Raw genomic sequence first — 19,002 nt, forward strand, 5'->3', positions numbered from 1 at the left:
TGCAGATACCTACCTTACCTACTAATGTAGAGACGTTGATACAGGTAAAGTACCTTAAATCTTGATATTCATATAACCTTAGTAGAGTGGCTCAAACCATTCACGTGTCAGACTAACCTGCATACGTAGTGATAGTTAACTCACCTAGACCAGTCGGCATCCCCTCGAGAAAGCTGACCTATGCAGATGGAAATGCCCTGCATCGGCAGAAGAATGCACAGTTTACTTGCCCGAATAGGGAAACTTGCGCGGAGTTGAACTCATCGGACGCTTGTCAGAGGTGGAGAGAACGAAGAAAAAGGACGGAACCGAAACGGAAGCATTCAGTGGGTCAATGACCGACCGTTCTTGCCGAACCACCACCGACTTATTATTGATTCCAATCCTACCTCAGTCACACTCACTACATAGCCTAGGTAGTTTCCGCCGCTATATTTTCCACCGTCTTCTTCCTTCTTTTCTCTCCTCACATTTCGACACCGCCAACCTCATTTTTCTCTAGTTGTTAAAGGCCCAATTGCTTGTGATTTGTCTCACTTGTTCGCTCTCGCGGCTGATTGTAAGCCCTTGTTCGCTTTTTCGCACGTCTGGCATATTTGCCCCTCCACGTTCGAAAACACCACGTTTTGCCCCTCCGATTCACTTGACGAAGGCATTGCCCTCTCAATTCAACGAATACTATCGAATACACGCAACAATGGATGCTGTCCTTCGTCAGTCCAAGGCTATGTGCCCTTTCATGAAGACGGCCACGCCTGCCACTCTGCGCGCCTTGTCCACCTCGACTCGTGCCCTTCCGGTTCCCGCCTCCCCATGCGGCGGCACCATGTCCAAGCTTCAGTTGCTTGGCCAGCGATGCCCTGTCATGGGAAAGGCTATGGCCGTTCAGACCGCCAAGAGCCGCGCTGCTGGCTCTGTTCGTGCTTTCTCTGGCCACTCCAAAACTGGCAAGGCCAAGATTCACACCACCCGCAACAAGGAGGCTCGCGCTGTCGACCGCCCGCTCTTTGACGGCCGTGACAATGGTACGTAGTCTCCCAAGCCAGAACTTTGATCATCTCGTCTGTTCATATCCTGACTCTTGCATCTTAGCTCCCGCACCCCCTGGTGTTCATGCAAACCGAAAGCCTACTTCTGCTTCTCCGACCGCTGCTGCTGCCGCCGCTGGCTTCCACTCCCCTGGTAAATTCGATTATGAAGGATTCTACAATGCTGAGCTCGAGAAGAAGCACAAGGACAAATCATACCGCTATTTCAACAACATCAACCGCTTGGCCAAAGAGTTTCCCCGTGCGCATATGTCCGACAAGGAGGATCGAGTAACTGTATGGTGCGCCAACGATTACCTAGGTATGGGCCGCAACCCTCATGTCCTCAGAAAGATGCACGAAACACTGGAGGAGTATGGTGCTGGCGCCGGCGGAACTCGAAATATCTCTGGCCACAACAGACACGCCGTTGAGCTTGAGGGTACCTTAGCAAAGCTGCACGCTAAAGAGGGCGCCCTTGTCTTCAGTTCCTGCTATGTTGCCAATGATGCAACTCTCGCCACGCTCGGCAGCAAGATGCCTGAGTGTGTCATTCTCTCCGACAGCCTGAACCACGCCTCTATGATTCAGGGTATTCGCCATTCCGGCACCAAAAAGATCGTTTTCAAGCATAACGATGTGCAAGATCTCGAGGCTAAGCTGGCATCACTTCCTTTGCATGTGCCCAAGATCATCGCCTTCGAGTCAGTCTATAGTATGTGCGGCTCTATTGGTCCTATCGAGGAGATCTGCGATCTTGCCGATAAGTATGGTGCCATCACTTTTCTCGACGAAGTCCATGCCGTCGGTATGTACGGACCCCACGGTGCTGGTGTCGCTGAGCACCTTGACTGGGAGGCACACGCCAACGGTGCCCCTCGCGGAACCATCATGGACCGAATCGACATTATTACTGGCACTCTGGGCAAGGCTTATGGTTGCGTTGGTGGCTACATTGCTGGTAGCGCCAAGTTCATTGATATGATCCGATCATTGGCTCCTGGCTTCATTTTCACTACTTCTCTTCCCCCTGCCACAATGGCCGGTGCTCAGGCTTCGATTGAGTACCAGATGGACTTCGATGGTGATCGACGACTCCAGCAGCTGCACACTCGCGCCGTCAAGGAAGCTATGAACGCTCGAGACATTCCCGTCATTCCTAACCCTTCTCACATTGTGCCTATCCTTGTCGGCAACGCTGAGACTGCAAAGGCAGCTTCCGATATGCTTCTTAATGACTACGGAATCTACGTCCAGGCTATCAATTACCCTACGGTTCCTGTTGGCCAGGAGCGTCTCCGCGTTACCCCGACTCCTGGACACATCAAGGAGTACCGCGACCAGCTCGTTGAGGCTATTGATGAGATCTGGACTCGTCTCGACATCAAGCGAACTTCCGATTGGGCTGCTGAGGGTGGCTTCATTGGTGTTGGCGAGCAGGACAATGTTCAGGAGCCCCTATGGACCGATAAGCAGCTCAACATCGAGCAAGCCACCAAGGAGATTAAAGCTACCGGTCAAGCTGTCAACGGCGTTACCGAAGCCCTTCTTGAACTTGAGATCAAGCAGACTTCTCAGGTTGCTACTGCTGCTTAAGCGACGGGCACGCTTAGGAACACAAGCACACTGACATCATCCACCGATGATGAGCAGCACTCAAATTCACTTCTATACAGATAACAGTTGTTTTGAGATATCTATTACCATTTATGCTGTCTTTTGGACATGCCAATTGAAATATTCCCCATTACTATCTTAGGATGTATGGAGTAACTACATACCATTGTTTTCTAAACATTTGTGATTTTTTTTTATGAATTGTGATTATCATGACTACACAGCTATGACGGATATTTTATGTTAAAACAAGTCATGATATGACGGCGTTATTCTTGATATCCATACGCGGAAGAATGTTACACCGAAGCCTCTAAATTGGTTGGCGGGGGTTAGAATGATGGGAATGGTGGCGCCGTGCCCGTTGAGGCGGAGGCCCGGTGAGATTTCGAGGTCCGTCTCCGTCTTGGTGACGGGGTCCCTGCATCCTGACAGCCTTAGACCAGTCAAACGACAGCCAAAACGACAGGGGTCTAGGGAATATCGTTCAGTGTCTGGGATATCGACGCCGTTTTCAACTCCGTCTCCTTTTTGCAAATCGCTTTTCGCTGCTTTTGCTAGACTAACAAGAATCAGATAACTCAGTAATGACAAAATGAGCCCCAATTCTGCTCAGGCTAAGAACAAGGGACCCAAGGCCTGTACAACATGCGCTAAAGCTAAGGCAAGGTGTGTCCCTGGACCTCTAGGGAGCCTCAAATGCGACAGGTAAGCTACGATAATTGGTTCTTTTGGGGATGGTGTTGTTGATGGCTTGTGTTGGTTGCTTTTGTCCCAAACTCGTCTCTTCGAGTGCATATACACATGTAAGTTTGTGGTTAGGTACAGCAGCTGACATCAGAGTCTCAACTTTCAAGGTGCCATCGATTAGACAAACCATGTGTTAACCAAACTCCGGCTCCGGCCCGGCCCCGTAGAAGCCCAAAGCTATCTAAGATAGCTGCTTTAGAGAAACGCCTTGAAGAGCTGTCCTCGCACGTAAGGCGTGAGTCTTCAGAAGAGGAGGACTCCTCGCCTCCACCTTTAGCGAGTGAGAAACGCTCAGAGCTGTTAACAAAATCCGATGCCTGGGGTTTCAATCACTTGTTTCCCTTGAAGCCGGGGATTGAAAGCACCCCCGGTCAACATCCTCCGCCATCAGCTCCGGACAAGACACGGCCATGGGACTCCTGGTGGCCCACGCCCCGTGAAGCGGAGCTACTTCTCAACGGCTATAGGACAATCCACTCATGTCTATTCCCGTTTGTGTGTGTTCCTGGGCATATGACAGCCCTGGAGCTGCGTGAACATCGTCCATTCCTGTGGAAGGCTGTCATGATGGTAGGGTTGTTTCTCGATGGAGCTAGACAAGTCAAGCTTGGTCAAGAGCTCTTAGCTGAGATTGGACGAACAGCTGTTGTGGATGGCCTGAACAGTCTTGATCTACTCCAGAGCTTGCAAATGCTGGTGGCATGGTATGTATCGACATGGTGACCGTCTTGTTGGCACACCCCTGACTTGTCGCAGGTTTCACTATGCGCTGAAGGGCTCTCAAGTGACGAATCTTTTGTTCCTTGCTAGAGCTATATGCGTCAATTTGAGGTTCACGGAAGATACGAGTCTCCAAGGAGAAGAATTCGATCGCAATCTTGATCATATGAGAGTTTACGCTGGCACTTATTACCTTAACACTTTGTAAGAACTGCCGCCCTCATTCGGGGGTTTGCTGACTTTGATATAGAGTGTTCACAGCGAACAAGCGGCCTGATGTCCTCATGAATACCAGTCACCTGGAAATGTGCTGCAGAGTTCTGGAGAGAACTATGCAGCACCCCTCTGATGAGTACTTGATCAAGCTGGTGCGCATTCAGCAGCTGGCACAATCCATATCTGTCACCATGTCAGCGGACAACCTAAGTCAGACCGCCAGCAAACTACCGTTGACAATGTTAGTGCAATCGTTTGAAGAACAGTTGCAGCTGTACAAAGACAATCTTGGCCCGCGGTTAGCTGATAACGGTATGTGCAAATTCTATCACCCCATACGGATCGTCTAGCGCTCACGGTGACTTAGATAATCTCAAGACCCATGTCAACGTAGCCGAGGTGCTCCTATATGAGATCGCCGTCTCGGACCAACACTCTGCAGCATCCTATCTTCCTCTAACTGACCGACTTCAACTTCTCTGGGCTTGTGTTCGATCTCTAAAGACTTTTTTCGATATCCGGTTCGATCATCGAGAGATGGAACGACCACGTTTCCTGTGTATGAGCGCGTCTGAACTTGTGTACACCATCATTGTTGGCATCAAGGTCGTAACCCTTCAGTTACCCGGATGGAACCTCGCCCAGATACACGCAGAGCTTGACATGGTCGAGGTGATGAGCCAGCAAGCTCAAGATCTGGACATCATCGTGGGGCGCCGCAAACACGGCAATATGCTAGGTACACCGACGCCCGGGGGAACGACAGCAGCTACACCAGCACCTCCACCAGATCCTTTTGAAAGGCTTGTGAGGCAGCTCAAATCAGTGAGAGACTTGGTTAAGGCTGAGAGACAGCGTTTGCTCACGGGATCTGGCAACGCTGATCTCGTAGACTTCAGTCAGGACTTCTTGATGGATGATTCAGGAACAGATTTTTGGCAAGCGGCGGCTACAAGAGGTTATAATGTATGGAACATTATTGGCGACCCTGGTGTTTTAAATGAGTCGACTTGACGCGTTGCGGAGTCGGTGAAGAAGGTTGTATCAGCATCTTAGCATTAGGCCGTCGAGTTACTCAGTAAAATTAGCCATGCTCCTTTTCTTTTCCATGATATTAAGGGAGTTTGTTCAAGATAGCAAAAGTTTTCATTGTTGTCTATTCAGAAATTTTCGATGCCTGTCTGACGAACTTTATTCACCTGGAATGGCATCGATATCAACTTCAACTGCCTTGACCTTGGCCATATTCAGCCACCGCAGGTCACCCTTGGCAGTCGATTTTCGTATGCCATACAGCTCATCAAGAAATGTCGGCACAAATGAGCCCGGTCCACGGACTTCGTTCCTTTCAGCGGCGAGCTCAGCAGCGAGTCCAAACATGACAGTTGCAGCGACAGCAGCGAGAAGGGGGTCAGCGCCGTATGCAGCAACCATGGCGCTGACTGTTGTACCAAGAGTGCATCCAGTGCCTGTGACTTCGCCAAGGTAAGGATGGCCATTACTTATGGCCAGAGTACGAATTCCGTCACTTGCGAGGTCGATGGCACCTGTGAGGATGACGACGGTACGCCGGCGTAAGGCGATGGAGCGTACAAGGGATGCCTTTTGGGCAAAAGTGAGGGAAGACGTTGAGTCAACGCCCCGTTGCGTAATTGTGGCGCCCGCTACAGTTTGGATCTCGCCCTCGTTTCCCTTGATGATAGTGAAATGCCCAGCATCGAGAAGAGTCTTGACAGCGTTACGACGAACGGTGGTAGCACCAGCGCTAAAATTATGAGTAAAGATGATTCACAAATAGGATTTTGAAGGCTTACCCGACAGGGTCAAGGACAATAGGCCGATCGGCTTCATTATAGGCCTTGATGGCTTGGAGATAGTTCTTAAGTCCATCGGGAGTGACAGTACCCATATTGACCACGAGAGCACCTCCAAGTTTGGCAAGATCAGCAGCTTCCTCGGCGTAGTTGGCCATTATAGGGCTTGCTCCAACACAAAGAGCCACATTGGCGGCAAAGTTCTGAACAACCTGGCATTCTTGTATGAGAATCTAACATGATCATCACATAGACCGAGCTGTACTCACCAAATTGGTCATATTGTGAGATAGGGGCGTCTTGTCGGCAACGGCCCTGATAACCTCGGGGATTTTGGCAACGATGACTTTACCGAGGAGATCACGAGCTGCGGCAGCTGGCTCGGGGGCAGCGATGAGAGCGCTCACTACAGCGACGCCATCGAGAGACTTGGAGGGTGATCCGGCTGCGGCGAGAACAGGGGCAGTGTTGCTGGCGTTGATACCGCCTATACAAACAGTAGGAACGGCGCCATATCCGGCATCATATAGAGCTGAGAGAATATCACGAACTCCTGAGGGACCGATAATAGATTTCGTGTCCTTTTTGCTAATCTGATGTCAGGGGTTGATGTGAGTCACACGTAATGGTTGTATATCACTCACGTTTGAGTTGAGTAGACAGTTCCGATACCGAGGTAATCAGCACCGGCTTCACAAGCCTTGAGAGCTTCTTCTTTTGAACTCGCGGTTACGCCAATGATTTTGTTGGGGCCTAGAAGCTTTCTTGCTTCTTCATATGCTGTACCACATAATCAGATCATGTCTTGATAGGTAGTGAGAGATATCAACATACCCATATCATCCTGCCCAATGTGCACGCCCTCACAGTCTATTTCAGCGGCAATGTCAACACGATCGTTGATGAGAAGGGGGACATTGTAACGATGGGCAATGGCGTGTAGCTTCTTGGCTGTTTCTACAGCGACTGGGCGCTCACTGTGCTTGTCTCGGTATTGAAGGATGGTGACACCGCCTCGCAAAGAAGCCTCAACTACTTCTTCGAGGCTACGATCGCCAAGAATCTCTGGTGTTGAGTCTGTGACCAAGTAAAGGCCGTAGTTGACTGTGGGCTTGGCCATGGTTGATGGTGATGAAATCGATGGTTGAGCGACTTCGGCGGGGTTAGTGTTTGGTGATTGATGAGATGGGAGCGGAGACTTACATAGAGTTGACTCTCTTGGCTTATGCTTCTATTATTCTTTGCCGACTAGAGGTCTCTTCAAGAAATGGGAAGAGATTTGGAAGGGTGGAGTGAGCGATATTAAAGGTAATGAGGTAAAAGTGTGGTGAGGTGATGGATGAGTTACGATGACATAGGGTAGGGTAATTGCACAACTTGAACTCAAGACTTGGCAGCACCTCACTCTGTGTGTGAGCTGGTACTTACCTAGGTATATAAATAACAAAAAGAAATGAAGCCATTGCCTTAAATTTTCTTTTTTCAATAGTTTGAAGTTTGTAACAAGCGACTAAAACCATGCATATATTTTGGATGTTGAGTGTTCTTACAACCTTAGTTTCCTCACACAATAAGTACAACAGCTCCTCGAATTTTCAATTCTAAAATCTCGAGATATCTCGGCCAAAAATCCATGTAATCAACCAATAAAAAGGTATCATGAGCTTATTCTTTAAACTCATGCTCTTGGTCAAATACGCCGTCCTCCACAGAATCCACGCCGCTCGACCTTTGAGCTCATCAGCACCCTTCTGATGAATAGCCCGCCAACCTCCAAGATACGCCATTGTACCCCAGTTACGGAAGTGAAACGGTGCAGTTGGAGGCCCCTGAGAAGATGTTCCAGCGTTGAATCTCTTGCCGAGATATGTAGCTTGTTGACTTGCTACTTGTGCTGTGGCGGGAAGTGATTCGCCTTGGATATTGGCGCAGTCACCAATTGCGTAGACGTCGGGGAGTGTCTTTGTGATTTGTTTGCCGTTGGAATCTTGGGTTTCGACCTGGACTCGAAGGTGGGAATCAACAGCGAAACCGCCTGTCTTGCAATTCTTTGCGATCTTTCCCATGCCCTTCACTTCTCGTCCAACTAACCTGCCAACCAGGGGGTTCTGCATGAGACCCGTGCTCCAGACGACAACGCCCGCTGCTACTTCTTCGGATTCTTCCTTGATACGCATGAGAAGAACATCATCGTCTCGTCGAATGCCCTGGAGGTGATGTTCGGTCTTGACTTTGATGCCTGCGCGGCTGAAGATGTTTGTAGCGTATGCGGCCAAGTTGCGATCAAACATAGGGAGGACCTTTGGTGCAATATCGTAGATGGTGATGGCAACATGAGGCATCAGTTCGGGATACAGCTTGGCCAAGTCTTCGTGTATAAGATCGTGAAGCTCAGCTGCGTATTCGATACCTGTAGGGCCGCCACCAACAACTGCAAAGTGAAGTAATCGTTTCCTCTGAGCAGCACTTGTGCTAGGCAGAGCAGCCTGCTCGAACTTCTGCAGCACTTTTAGACGTACTGTTCGAGCATCTGTAGCATCTCTCAGAAAACATGCATGCTCCTTAACACCCTCCACACCAAAAGTCTGACTGTAGCATCCAACAGCTACCACAAGCTTATCATACGGAACCTGGAACTCGAGGCCCTTTAACAGATCCTTGCCCGAGCGGGCTGTGACTCCATCACGCTGGTTAGCTTCAACGGTGATGGTTTTGTTAGCGAAGTCAATATCAGAAGCCCAAGCCTGATGGAACTCTGTAAGATCGAGTTTACGACAGGGTTCGACAGCAGCTCGGAACTCGAGAGTGCCAACGGCGGTTGAGGCGATGAGGGGAGTGAAGACGAAGTGAGAACGAGGAGAGATGAGAATCCGAGAGGCTTGAGAGGGAGATATTGTCTTTGCGAGAGCGTATCCAGCCCAGCCCGAGCCTAGAACGACGATGCGCTCTTTTGGTCCTGAGAGAAAGCTCATGTTAGTTAGAGTGGTAATAGGAGACGAGGCGCTCTGAGGCCAATTCAAGTCTCTTATGGCAAAAAGACAAAAGCACAAGCCAATTGACCCCTTAAAGAAGTTACCGCACTCACCTTGTTGAGTCGCTGTACTGGCCAGTCTCTTGCAAGTCACCAACAAGCGCCGTTCCGCCCCCCTACGCCCCAGAACATGTCCGATCATGGCGTATCTCTTAATTTCGCGTGACCAGAAAACCCGTAGTATCACGGACACAACAGCCAATGAGTTCTTGACGATAAAGATTTGTAAACAGTACAAAGAACAGAATATCTAAACCGTGGGTATGCGGTACCGCAAGTCTCGCCGTGTAAGTGGGTGTTTTGGCAGGGTCGTTTTTCTAGCTGCCTCCACTAGAATAGGAAGAACCGAGATAGAGGGATTATGATAGAGTATTCAACAAATGTTGATTGGGATTTGCTGAATGTATTATGAAAGCCGTAACTAAGCGGGCGTTGGTGCTCTTTAAGTAGCTACTTAGGCTATCTATATCAATTCATCGTCACTATCTTCAGCTACATACGTAGTGTTTTACTCGGTGTCATAGCTAGCCCTGTTTGTACCTGATACCCCTTCCGGGAGATCAACTACAAGGGGTTCCCTGTAGTCGGTACTTGCACCTCGGACCCCCGGTCCTCCCGGTGAGCGCTCCGCCAACGATAATTCACCGGAGCCGTCCCTTTCCTCTTCTCACTCACCTTGAGAGTTTTCCGCTCATGGGCTTGGACTCACGGCCACGGGCTGATCCGTGTCTCCGGAATCTGTGATATCCAGAACCCGGCTGCCCGATACAATAGAATTTCTTCTACCAGCTGACTCACATGCCTTCGACTTACATAGCATGGTCCGAATATACCAACCTATACGAGTTATACACACTCTCACATGTCATAGCATTTCAGCCTCATCGTAATGCTAACAAATCAAGCTTCTCCATTTTACATACATAGTAAACCTCTAACTAACGTTAGTATAACCTTTCTACGTCATAGCCTGCTTATTCCCAGCTTCTCAAAATCAACTCCAGTCCTCCCTCCCTTCGCCCGCCTCATGCTGTTGATTACTTCTCCCCTTTTGTCTATTGTAACATGGCATCCAGACTCTCTCCCAACACTCCCTCAATCTTGACTATCCATCGGTGTGTCTCCCGTTCAACTACCTCATCATCGTCCTCCTGCAACTCACTAATGCGAGGAAGCATCTCATGTAGCATAGACAGCCATTCCTCGCCAAGACGATCCGTCAGTGCCTGCTCACACTTGACCGCGGCAAGTCTCACTGCCGCAGACTCGGATCGCAGGTGCTTCAGGAGCGCAGAGTTGAGCTCCTTCTGGTGAGCCTGTGAATCCGCCGCCGAGGCCAGCTCCACTGTGGTTGGGATGAGCTCTTCTGTCACCTCCACCGTACCGGCATGTGAGAACTGCTCCATCAGTACCGGTCCAACGGCGCTAAAGTGGGCCGGAGCCTGCCAGAAGTCATCCTGGTCGTGCTCGAAGCAGTTGGCCAGGGTACGTAGTACCCTTGACCAGAGTTGTCTCTCCTCTGGGCTCTTCAGATCCACCGACTTCAAAACCTTGACGGCATCCTCCACAATGTATGTAGCGTAGTTGGTAACGATCGATTTAAGAGTTCCAAAGAATGCCTCAAGGAATCCATAGACGCTGTATTGACGTAGCGAGCGTCCCACTCGGTCGCTCTTCGACAGTCCAGAGCTCGACCACTCCATGAGCTGAACAAAGACAGGTCGGAATGCCGCGTCGTTGAGCTTGTAAATCATCTTTAACGCCTTGTCGTTGGCGCTGACGTCAAGAGCACTGAGCCTCAAAAGGTCTTGCTCACCAATCTCGCCCTTAGCACGCTCCTGTCGTCGTAGGTCAAAGACCTTTGTGAGGATGCTCGACAGGAGCGTGGCATTCTTGGAAATGCCAGACTTGGAGTGCTTGTCAATAGCCAACCCGAGAACATCAAGATATTCAGCAACAGCCTGTAAAAGTTAGCAACTTTCATACACACAGTGGTTATCAAACTTACGGAGAAGCCGGCACTTCTGGCACTCTCCCAGTTTCGCTCTAAAGCCGAGAAGATCTCCTTCGCCTCAAGTTGCTTAGCCAGGAAGTGAAGACAATCGACACGGCTTTCCTTTGTATCATCATCCAATTCGATCTCAGCTGATTTGTTGGAGACTTCCAGAATGCGATCGATATATGTTGAAAGCATGTAGGGAAGGTGTTGAGCCAGAGCGCTGATGAATCCGTAACAAGCAACATGAAGTTCCTCGTCACGAGCATCCTCACTCAAGCTTTCATCCAGGTACTTGACAGCCTGAGGGATTGCGCTCGGAAGAACGGGTACGATGGCGTCTTGGAGTACATCCACGAGCGAGGTAAGGCACAACAGAGCCATAACCCGGAGGCGCTCCTCAGACTGTCCCAAGCAATGCTCGCCAGCAATTGTTGTAGCTGCTGCCACAACAGCCTCGATATCCTTCTTTCCATACTTCTCGGCAATCTTGTCAACGCATGTGACAGCGGTGTGCTTGTATCGCATATCGGTAGACTCCCTGATACCGGCCGTAAGCTGCGGAAGGAATGCAAGCAAGACAGCCCTTGATGCTGGGTCGGTGTTGCTCTCCTGTTCCACCCGAACCTCAAGAGCACGTAGGACCTTTTGTCGCAGTCCCATGTCAGGTCTATCGAGCAGGTTCTCAACAGCCTTGATAAACTCTCCAATGGACAGTAAGTTGAGATGATTGGAGAGGGCCTGTCCGCATCGGCCATGAAGAGTTTTATTCCCCTTGACCGTATCAGCTAGAACAAGGATGTTTTCAAGAAGTGTGGCATAAAGCTCCCTCAGTCTCGATGCCTCCATATCGTCCTTCTCCATCAAACCTCCAATCTGCGCTCTGAGTTTCTTGTTAGCCAAGAAGCTAGGGAAGGCCGATAGTTGTCGGAGGGCAATGGCTTCGACATCCTTATTTTTGTCATCCGTCTCATCAGTGACACCGAGGAGGACGAGAGAGATGCCGGGCTTTGTCTTGAATAGGTCAGCGATAAGGTCGAGCTGCTTGACGAGCGATTCGAGTTGTGTTGGGATGCTGAAGTGATTCAACAACTCGATAGCAAATTGTAGCAGAGCGTCACTGGCACCATATCGATCAACCAGCATACTGATAAGAGCGTGGAGGAAGTCTTGTGGACCGAGAGTCTCGACAAGGGCAACAAACAGCCCCTGTCGTCGATGAGCGGGGATGTGCTCGTATGCCGTTGTGAAGCTGACAAGAATATCAGAGGCGCCAGCGATAGGGCTCTTCTGTCCCTGACGCAGAGAGTCGATTAACGGAGGAATAACTTCCTTGATAGTTTGAGACACAACGTGGGCAGAGTAGTCGTCGCTTTGGCGAAGTACTGATGTACCCATGAAGGTGAAGATGGGCATGACACTATGCAGGACCAAGTTCGGCGCGGTAGTGGCCAGACTGGCAATAAGGAGAAGGGCAGCATTCTGGACGACAGGACTCGAAGATCTTTGGATGCAGTTAACAAGCAAATCCCCGTACCCGCCAGAGCTGTCAATCGTGAGCTTCTTGTTCGCCTTGTAAGCTGGCATCATGGCCAGCAGGCTTCGAAGAATGAGATTCTGTAGGTAGCCCAGCTCAGATCCGACAACTGTTCTAAAGTGCTGGAGTTCAGAAAGGGCAGTAAATAGGCCATCCAAAAGCTCGGGATGCTCAACTGGGTCCGAGTTCTCGACCAGCTGCAGAACGAATGTGACCTTTCGCAGTGACTGGCTGAGTTCGGGAGTAACCTGAGTGATGAGACCACGGTCGGCTCCAGAAGAGCTAGTTCGGCGGCGCTTGTTGGGTGGAGGCTCGGTGACCATCTTAGTTCCAGTTTGTATGGACTGAAGGAAATCATGAAGAATGTCGGTAGTGAGTCGCACGTTCCTCAAAAAGTCAGCCGCCTCTGCAGAAACAACTGATTTGCTGTCAGTTGAGACTGTGGATTCCTGGGAGATCTCCAGCAACTGATCAGCAGCTGTTGACTTGACATTAGGCTTCATTGAAGACCACATCTTCTTCATGCGAGTGAAAGTCGCACGAATAAGGTCGGCCTTTTCTCTTTGGTCTGGATTTCTGAGAAATTCTAAGAAAAATTCTAATCCTGCAACGTCGTTTGGCACCACAACATCGACAAAACAATTGTCCATATCTGACTTCTCGAGACGTTCTGCGCTGCAGAGCTTAGCTGCCTCGTCCTCGCTCAGACTTGCCCACCATTGCAAAACAGGGAGTAGAAGTTGCGTTCTGGTTGTGGTGCTGACGCCCCGAACTTCGTTGACGGTCTTTAGCAACCTACTCTTTACCAGAATCAAGGGTGTGTTGACGATGTGTGAGGCGAGGAATTGGAGGAAAGATAGTCTTCCAGGTTGAGACAAATGGTCCTTCTTATCCAATGCAGGGTTCGGCTTGGTCTGATATTTTCCTTGCTCAATTGCGGTACGAAGGACGGCAGTGATATGTTCAGGGTCCATGACACACTCCTCAACGGTAGGAAGAATCTGAAGATGCAGAACCTTGGCGACAACATCGGATGGTAGAGACATGATTTCTTTGGACTTTCCGTATAGGCTCTGTTGACCCCAGAGGTCGAGTCCCGTAGAAGGAACTGGAGGAGTGTAGAGACCAGTGAGGACAGTGATCAGATCGGCGGCAGCTTGACGGACGCGCTTCGAGGGATCGCTGAGTGCTGAGATACAGTAGGGGAGAAGAGCCTGAAGATCAGTCTTTCCAGCATCACCAACTTTTAGCCTTTTCTTAGTCATATCCAGAGCTGCAACACGAGCCAAGGCTGGGTAGGGGCCGCTCCAGATGCGAATGAAGAAACTGAAATATGTGCAGTCCTTGAAAGCAGCCTGTCGGTGAAGCTTGGGGTTGAGTTCGAATTCGGAAAGCAGGCCCGAAGTTTGCGAGCTCTCGGAAACAACAGAAAAGAAGATATGACTGAATTCGTCAAAGATCTCGCCGGGCTGAGGCACGAGACAAGGAGAGAGCGATTCGGACCGGCTGGAGAGTTCCTTGAGGAACAAGCCCAAATCCTGGGGCGCCTTCTTTTCATCATTGCCAATAGCGATGTCTTGATCGTCTTTGATCGTGTCGGGGAGTCGTCGAGAGCGGAATGAAAGGTCGAGCTTCATCTCAAGCTCCTCAATATCGAACTTGACTTCTTCAATAACAGACTGGATGGTGTCGCCAGATTTGCCGGTGCTCTGAGACAAGGCAATTAGTGCCGAACCGAGTTCCCGTCGAAGAGCGCCGTCCTCGTCATTATCATCGCTAAGTCGATGCGCAGTCAAGATAAGAGACTTGAATATTACAGCAATTTGTTTATCCTTGAGGACCGAGCTGCTGAGAATAGTGATAATAGTTGCCAAACCTCGAGCGTCGCCCTTCTTGGTAAGTCTCTCTATCAACGCAAGACAGAGACCATTTGCTAATTTGTCAACCCGCCGCTCTTGGCCAATCTCTACAAGTAGGTTTCCAATATCCGTGACCTTCATAAGCGCTTTTGTGGTCTTGCTGCTCATTTGCTTCGCAGAACGGTATTGTGCCAAAATAGCGAGACAAACAAGAGCCGGCCGCACCGTGTCGTTGGTCCAACCATAGACCGTCTGGTCCATGAATGCAGTGACAGCGTTATCCTCAAGGTTGCCCTTGGCGACAAACACTGCGATCGCCATGTATGAAGCAATCTGAATACTAGGGACTTTCTTCATGACCAAGGACTCAGCAAAGACAGGTCCCAGTCGGTGAAGCAAAGCCTGGTCGTTCTCGCTCTGAACTGCAGCTCGGCCGGATCTCGTCTTGTCTAGGATACCACTAACGGCCTCTGTCATGATGCCGGCCCAGAATGAGACCAAGGCAGGATAGTTGTACTGCATCCGACATGATTCGAGGGTGTACTCGGATATGAGAGTCAAAAATGAAGGCTGCTGAATGGCCTGGCGGACCAAGACATGTCGAGGAGGCGATGTGACGGAGCGGATGTAAGGATCGAGGAAGCGGAAATCGTGAGGAATCTTGCTCGGCAGAATCGAAAGGAGGGTAGCGAAGGCTGGTATGGAATGGTAAGGCAGGAAAGTGAGCAGCAGGGCTTGTGTGTTTTCCTCATGAATTCTTCACGGTGTTAGTTTACTTTCTCGCACTAATCGCAGAATACATTGGCTTACCTGAACCTTCGTATGAGCCACTCAATAGACTTGATCGCAGGCATCAGCCTAAGACGACTGCCCGCGAGGCGCAGGAAGGCCTCAACCCGGCGGTCCAATTCCTCATTCTCAGAAGCTGTGAGCTGGGTACGATCCTGGTTTTGACTCTCCTCGCTGAAGATGGTAGACTGGAAGGGCGCGAATCGAGCATCGAGTTGACAGAGCTCCTCAAAGCCCTGGAAGCAGGTTGTATAAAGAGTTTGATAGCTCTGAGTAGCAGCGACTCGAGGTTCCCAGATCAGCGACTTGGAATGGGCAGCCTTTTGCGCCTTGACGTTGAGAGTCGACTTCGAATTGGCAGCCACCTGCGCCAATTGAGCAGCGAGAGCAGTCGCCATGATTTCAAGGGCTGCGACTCAGGCTCTGGGCGGTAGATGGCGTGGGGATGTCGATGTGGTGGTCGGTGATAGCATCAGAGTGCAGCAGGTCTGAAAATATTTCGGCGACTACAAAAAGAACTTTGTTATCGATAAGAAACTTACTGGTCTCCACAGCCACCACAGCCACCCCACATAGTACTTTGGGACCACTTCCTGCCCCTTGGCGTTGATGAACTCCGCCGAAAGTTAATTTATTTGTATTTTTTTTTCCTCAAGAAAATAGTGATATTGGTGACAGTCGTGTTTATAATTCTTATTCCGCATGGCTATAGAAATTCAAGATAGAAAATAGGTTCTTTATATATTGGCCCTTTAGCTCTCTCTACCAAAGTTGGAACGGTATCCTTTTGGTCCCGCCATCCAGTCAGCTGCATAAACCAGAAGAACATTGACTCGACACAGGTTCAGGATCAACAAACGGCATACTATCTCAAACTATGGGGCCCTTTTCTACATGATATCAAAGTCTATACTGCAAATAACCTATAGATAACAAAGTTCCCTAATGTTTCCGATTGAGCTTTTACAGCATCTCGCTGGACTATCTTGTGGCAATTGTGAAGTACTTTGCCTATGCGGCTCATCCAATAGGTACTACTAGTTAGTAATCTCATGTCGAAGAAATAATAAATAGGCAAACCATGCTTTGACATATGTATAGTCGACTCGCTGATACTTCCCAAATCTCGTTCATAGACAATAACGATAACGCATGGCTCAGTCCAATATGACTTGTTCGACTTGAAGAGATACGTTATTGGCTCGAAACCCCCACAACGCGCGCAGAGAAACGGGTGGGACAGAGCTCGTTAGAAACAAACATTTAAGCCGCAGGTTTCTGGTGACTTGCCAATCTATTTAACCGCACAATTGAGGCTGTTAGGGTCGCAAGTCTCCCTATCTGATAGAACTTAAATCTGACGTTTTTCCTTGACGACGAGAGCTTCATCGAAATCAGGACACTTTAACAACGTCCCAACATGGCTGTAAGCAACGCTCAACTTACAGTCAACGCCAAACAGAAAAGGCTCACACATCACAGTCGACAGTTCCTCAGGTTGTTCTCTTCGGAGACTCTTTGTTCCAGCAATGCTCCGATCTCCAAGACGGTTTCTCTTTCCAAGCTGCTCTTCAGTCTGGTGAGAATCCACCATAAGTGACCGCAGATGAAACGACCTGACTTGCATTCAGATTTTATTCGACGTTTGGATATCGTCAACCGGGGGTACTCGGGCTTCAACACCGACATCGCTCTGAGATATCTTCCTGAAATCTTCCCGGAGCGTACAGCCTCATCACCTAAGATGGACTATCTGGTACGGTCACCGCCCATATAAAGCGAAGAATATGTGGCTAAATATGAACAGGTTCTCTTGTTTGGTGCAAACGATGCTGTGCTTCCTGGTGCTATCACCAAGCAGCATGTTCCCATAGACCGATACAAGGAAAACCTCACAAAGATCGTCAACCACCCGCGCATTGCCGCTCACAAGCCCCAGATTCTGCTGGTGACCCCCCCTCCCCTGGATGAGATCAAGACGACCCCGCGATCCATAGAGAATGGTCACCAAGGAGCAGTTCGCAAGTCGGCTGTTAGCGCTGCCTACTCCGAAGTGGCTCGTGAGGTCGCGCGAGAGAACCCTGGGGTTATTCTGGTTGACCTCTGGAAGGCCCAGATGGACAAGGCCATCTCCCTTACTCCTGACCATTACACCCCTGGCGGACCATGGCTAGGCGACCCCGAGAACGGTAAGCAGGGTGGCCTGGATACTCTCCTTCACGACGGTCTCCATATGAGCGGATCTGGTTATCAAGTATTCTATGAGACCCTCAAGCCATTTATTGGCAAGGAGTGGCATGGCCTCGCGGACGATGATCGCAAGGGATTTGTGATACCTGACTGGCGAGAGCTGCTCGAGCTCAAGCCCAACCTGAACACTGGCGATTAGACGGGATGCAGATTATGGCATTTGATATCAGAGGTCCTGATTGAATATACGATGTCAAGATGTACGCGTTGTATGCTGTAGATATATGTGCGCTACATTCCAGAGGGTCACTCGTGTGAGATGTGAGAATCCTGGCTGGACATTCAACAAATTGGTACATGCTATGTCATCTGAATAGGTAGGTACAATCTAAGGTACCTATCTAAGTATGAACAGTTGCAAGGAGCTCCCAGTATCATGACAGTTCGAGGCAACCTTCGATCTGATTCCCTTTAGTGGCTAATCCCCCTGACGTTTAATGCTTACAGTGGGTTACTTCAACACGCCACAGGCGCTAGAAGAACCGCCACGTTAGCGCGCCCACCTTTGTCTCGACTACGTACCCAGACCTCAAGTCTCTCCGTTTCTCGAATTCAATCCACAACAGTTCCATTTGAACGCTATTTAGAACTTCACCCTTTGATGACTCGCCCTGTTTTCAACTCCTGACGTGCCTCTACGACCTCGAATACGCCTCCACGATTCTCTTCAAACTTACGAATACACGATATCGACCCTTACCCCTCCGTAAACCCCCCCCCCCCCAAGATTCCAGCTGCTTTCAACCTCTTGCCCGCTTTGCGCCATCCATTTACACCTAACTCCGACCCCTATCGTTCATATCAGGATCGACCTGCGTCAAATCTTGTCAATTTCTCTCTTTTCCATCTCCCGTCAAGTGTGACGCCTATATTCTTAACCCTCTCCAAATACGATAATTTCTCCCATCAGTAGCTTGCCTCGCAACACTCGTCAATAAACGAGCACGCCTCGCCGATCGTCACGTCCACAACTATCACGATTCTAAGTCGCATACTCTCCAGCTGGCGCCTTTCCAATCGGTACTTCACTATCAAACAAACGCCAAGCTACTTGCCAGTCGCTCTACTTGAGACCACTACTCACCACGACCCGGCGATTCTTGAGATCGCACTCTGCTTGTCGAGGGCCCTGAGGTCTACACTAGGCGATGCGGCGGGGAGGGAGGACCTCGTGAACTAAATCTTAACTGGGGATCGAGGTCGGAAGTACCAATTGTTTTCATTGACGAAAGAAGTTGTGCTGGATCAAAGCTCATGCTGTACGATTGAAGTTATTGTTTGTTCTGCCCTTGCCTACTAGCGCCTCCAACCCCCCCTCGTCTCTCGATTTCCCTCTCCCTATCCTTGTTAGTCGAATCACCTACCCGCGAACTGCAGTCAATCGGCTTTCTCTAT

General features: G+C 49.8%; 7 protein-coding genes across 7 annotated transcripts; 4 read left to right on the plus strand and 3 right to left on the minus strand.

The window, feature by feature from the left end:
• Positions 1-697: 697 nt before the first annotated feature.
• On the plus strand, positions 698-2,624 carry BKA55DRAFT_534206 (pyridoxal phosphate-dependent transferase; the record flags this gene model as incomplete). The annotated part of the gene is made up of 2 exons (XM_046189571.1): positions 698-1,025; positions 1,093-2,624. The coding sequence occupies 2 exons, from the start codon at positions 698-700 to the stop codon at positions 2,622-2,624; spliced, it is 1,860 nt and encodes a 619-aa protein (XP_046055242.1).
• Positions 2,625-2,872: 248 nt separating this feature from the next.
• On the plus strand, positions 2,873-3,585 carry BKA55DRAFT_555585 (uncharacterized protein). The gene is made up of 3 exons (XM_046191647.1): positions 2,873-3,353; positions 3,408-3,451; positions 3,563-3,585. The coding sequence occupies exon 1, from the start codon at positions 2,983-2,985 to the stop codon at positions 3,223-3,225; it is 243 nt and encodes an 80-aa protein (XP_046055243.1). The 5' UTR covers positions 2,873-2,982; the 3' UTR covers positions 3,226-3,353; positions 3,408-3,451; positions 3,563-3,585.
• On the plus strand, positions 3,241-5,345 carry BKA55DRAFT_589834 (uncharacterized protein; the record flags this gene model as incomplete). Its single annotated transcript, XM_046195002.1, has 5 exons — positions 3,241-3,353; positions 3,503-4,099; positions 4,152-4,319; positions 4,366-4,647; positions 4,682-5,345. The coding sequence occupies 5 exons, from the start codon at positions 3,241-3,243 to the stop codon at positions 5,343-5,345; spliced, it is 1,824 nt and encodes a 607-aa protein (XP_046055244.1).
• A 177-nt stretch (positions 5,346-5,522) lies between these two features.
• BKA55DRAFT_501325 (Hydroxyethylthiazole kinase family-domain-containing protein) lies at positions 5,523-7,265 on the minus strand (the record flags this gene model as incomplete). The annotated part of the gene is made up of 5 exons (XM_046186822.1): positions 5,523-6,096; positions 6,146-6,357; positions 6,415-6,733; positions 6,790-6,925; positions 6,980-7,265. 5 exons carry the CDS (start codon positions 7,263-7,265, stop codon positions 5,523-5,525), a joined length of 1,527 nt encoding a protein of 508 aa, XP_046055245.1.
• A 346-nt stretch (positions 7,266-7,611) lies between these two features.
• BKA55DRAFT_605396 (pyridine nucleotide-disulfide oxidoreductase-domain-containing protein) lies at positions 7,612-9,654 on the minus strand. The gene is made up of 2 exons (XM_046196585.1): positions 9,231-9,654; positions 7,612-9,101 (listed from the first exon to the last, which is right to left on the minus strand). Exons 1-2 carry the CDS (start codon positions 9,316-9,318, stop codon positions 7,747-7,749), a joined length of 1,443 nt encoding a protein of 480 aa, XP_046055246.1. The 5' UTR covers positions 9,319-9,654; the 3' UTR covers positions 7,612-7,746.
• Positions 9,655-10,231: 577 nt separating this feature from the next.
• On the minus strand, positions 10,232-15,755 carry BKA55DRAFT_499241 (armadillo-type protein; the record flags this gene model as incomplete). The annotated part of the gene is made up of 3 exons (XM_046186638.1): positions 10,232-11,137; positions 11,185-15,325; positions 15,379-15,755. 3 exons carry the CDS (start codon positions 15,753-15,755, stop codon positions 10,232-10,234), a joined length of 5,424 nt encoding a protein of 1,807 aa, XP_046055247.1.
• Positions 15,756-16,777: 1,022 nt separating this feature from the next.
• Positions 16,778-17,746, plus strand: BKA55DRAFT_534211 (SGNH hydrolase-type esterase domain-containing protein; the record flags this gene model as incomplete). Its single annotated transcript, XM_046189572.1, has 4 exons — positions 16,778-16,783; positions 16,840-16,936; positions 16,989-17,113; positions 17,165-17,746. 4 exons carry the CDS (start codon positions 16,778-16,780, stop codon positions 17,744-17,746), a joined length of 810 nt encoding a protein of 269 aa, XP_046055248.1.
• Between the last annotated feature and the right edge of the window lie 1,256 nt (positions 17,747-19,002).

Source organism: Fusarium redolens (assembly GCF_020744475.1).
Source record: "Fusarium redolens strain MPI-CAGE-AT-0023 chromosome Unknown BKA55scaffold_2, whole genome shotgun sequence".
In the NCBI taxonomy this organism is placed as follows: Eukaryota; Fungi; Ascomycota; class Sordariomycetes; order Hypocreales; family Nectriaceae; genus Fusarium; species Fusarium redolens.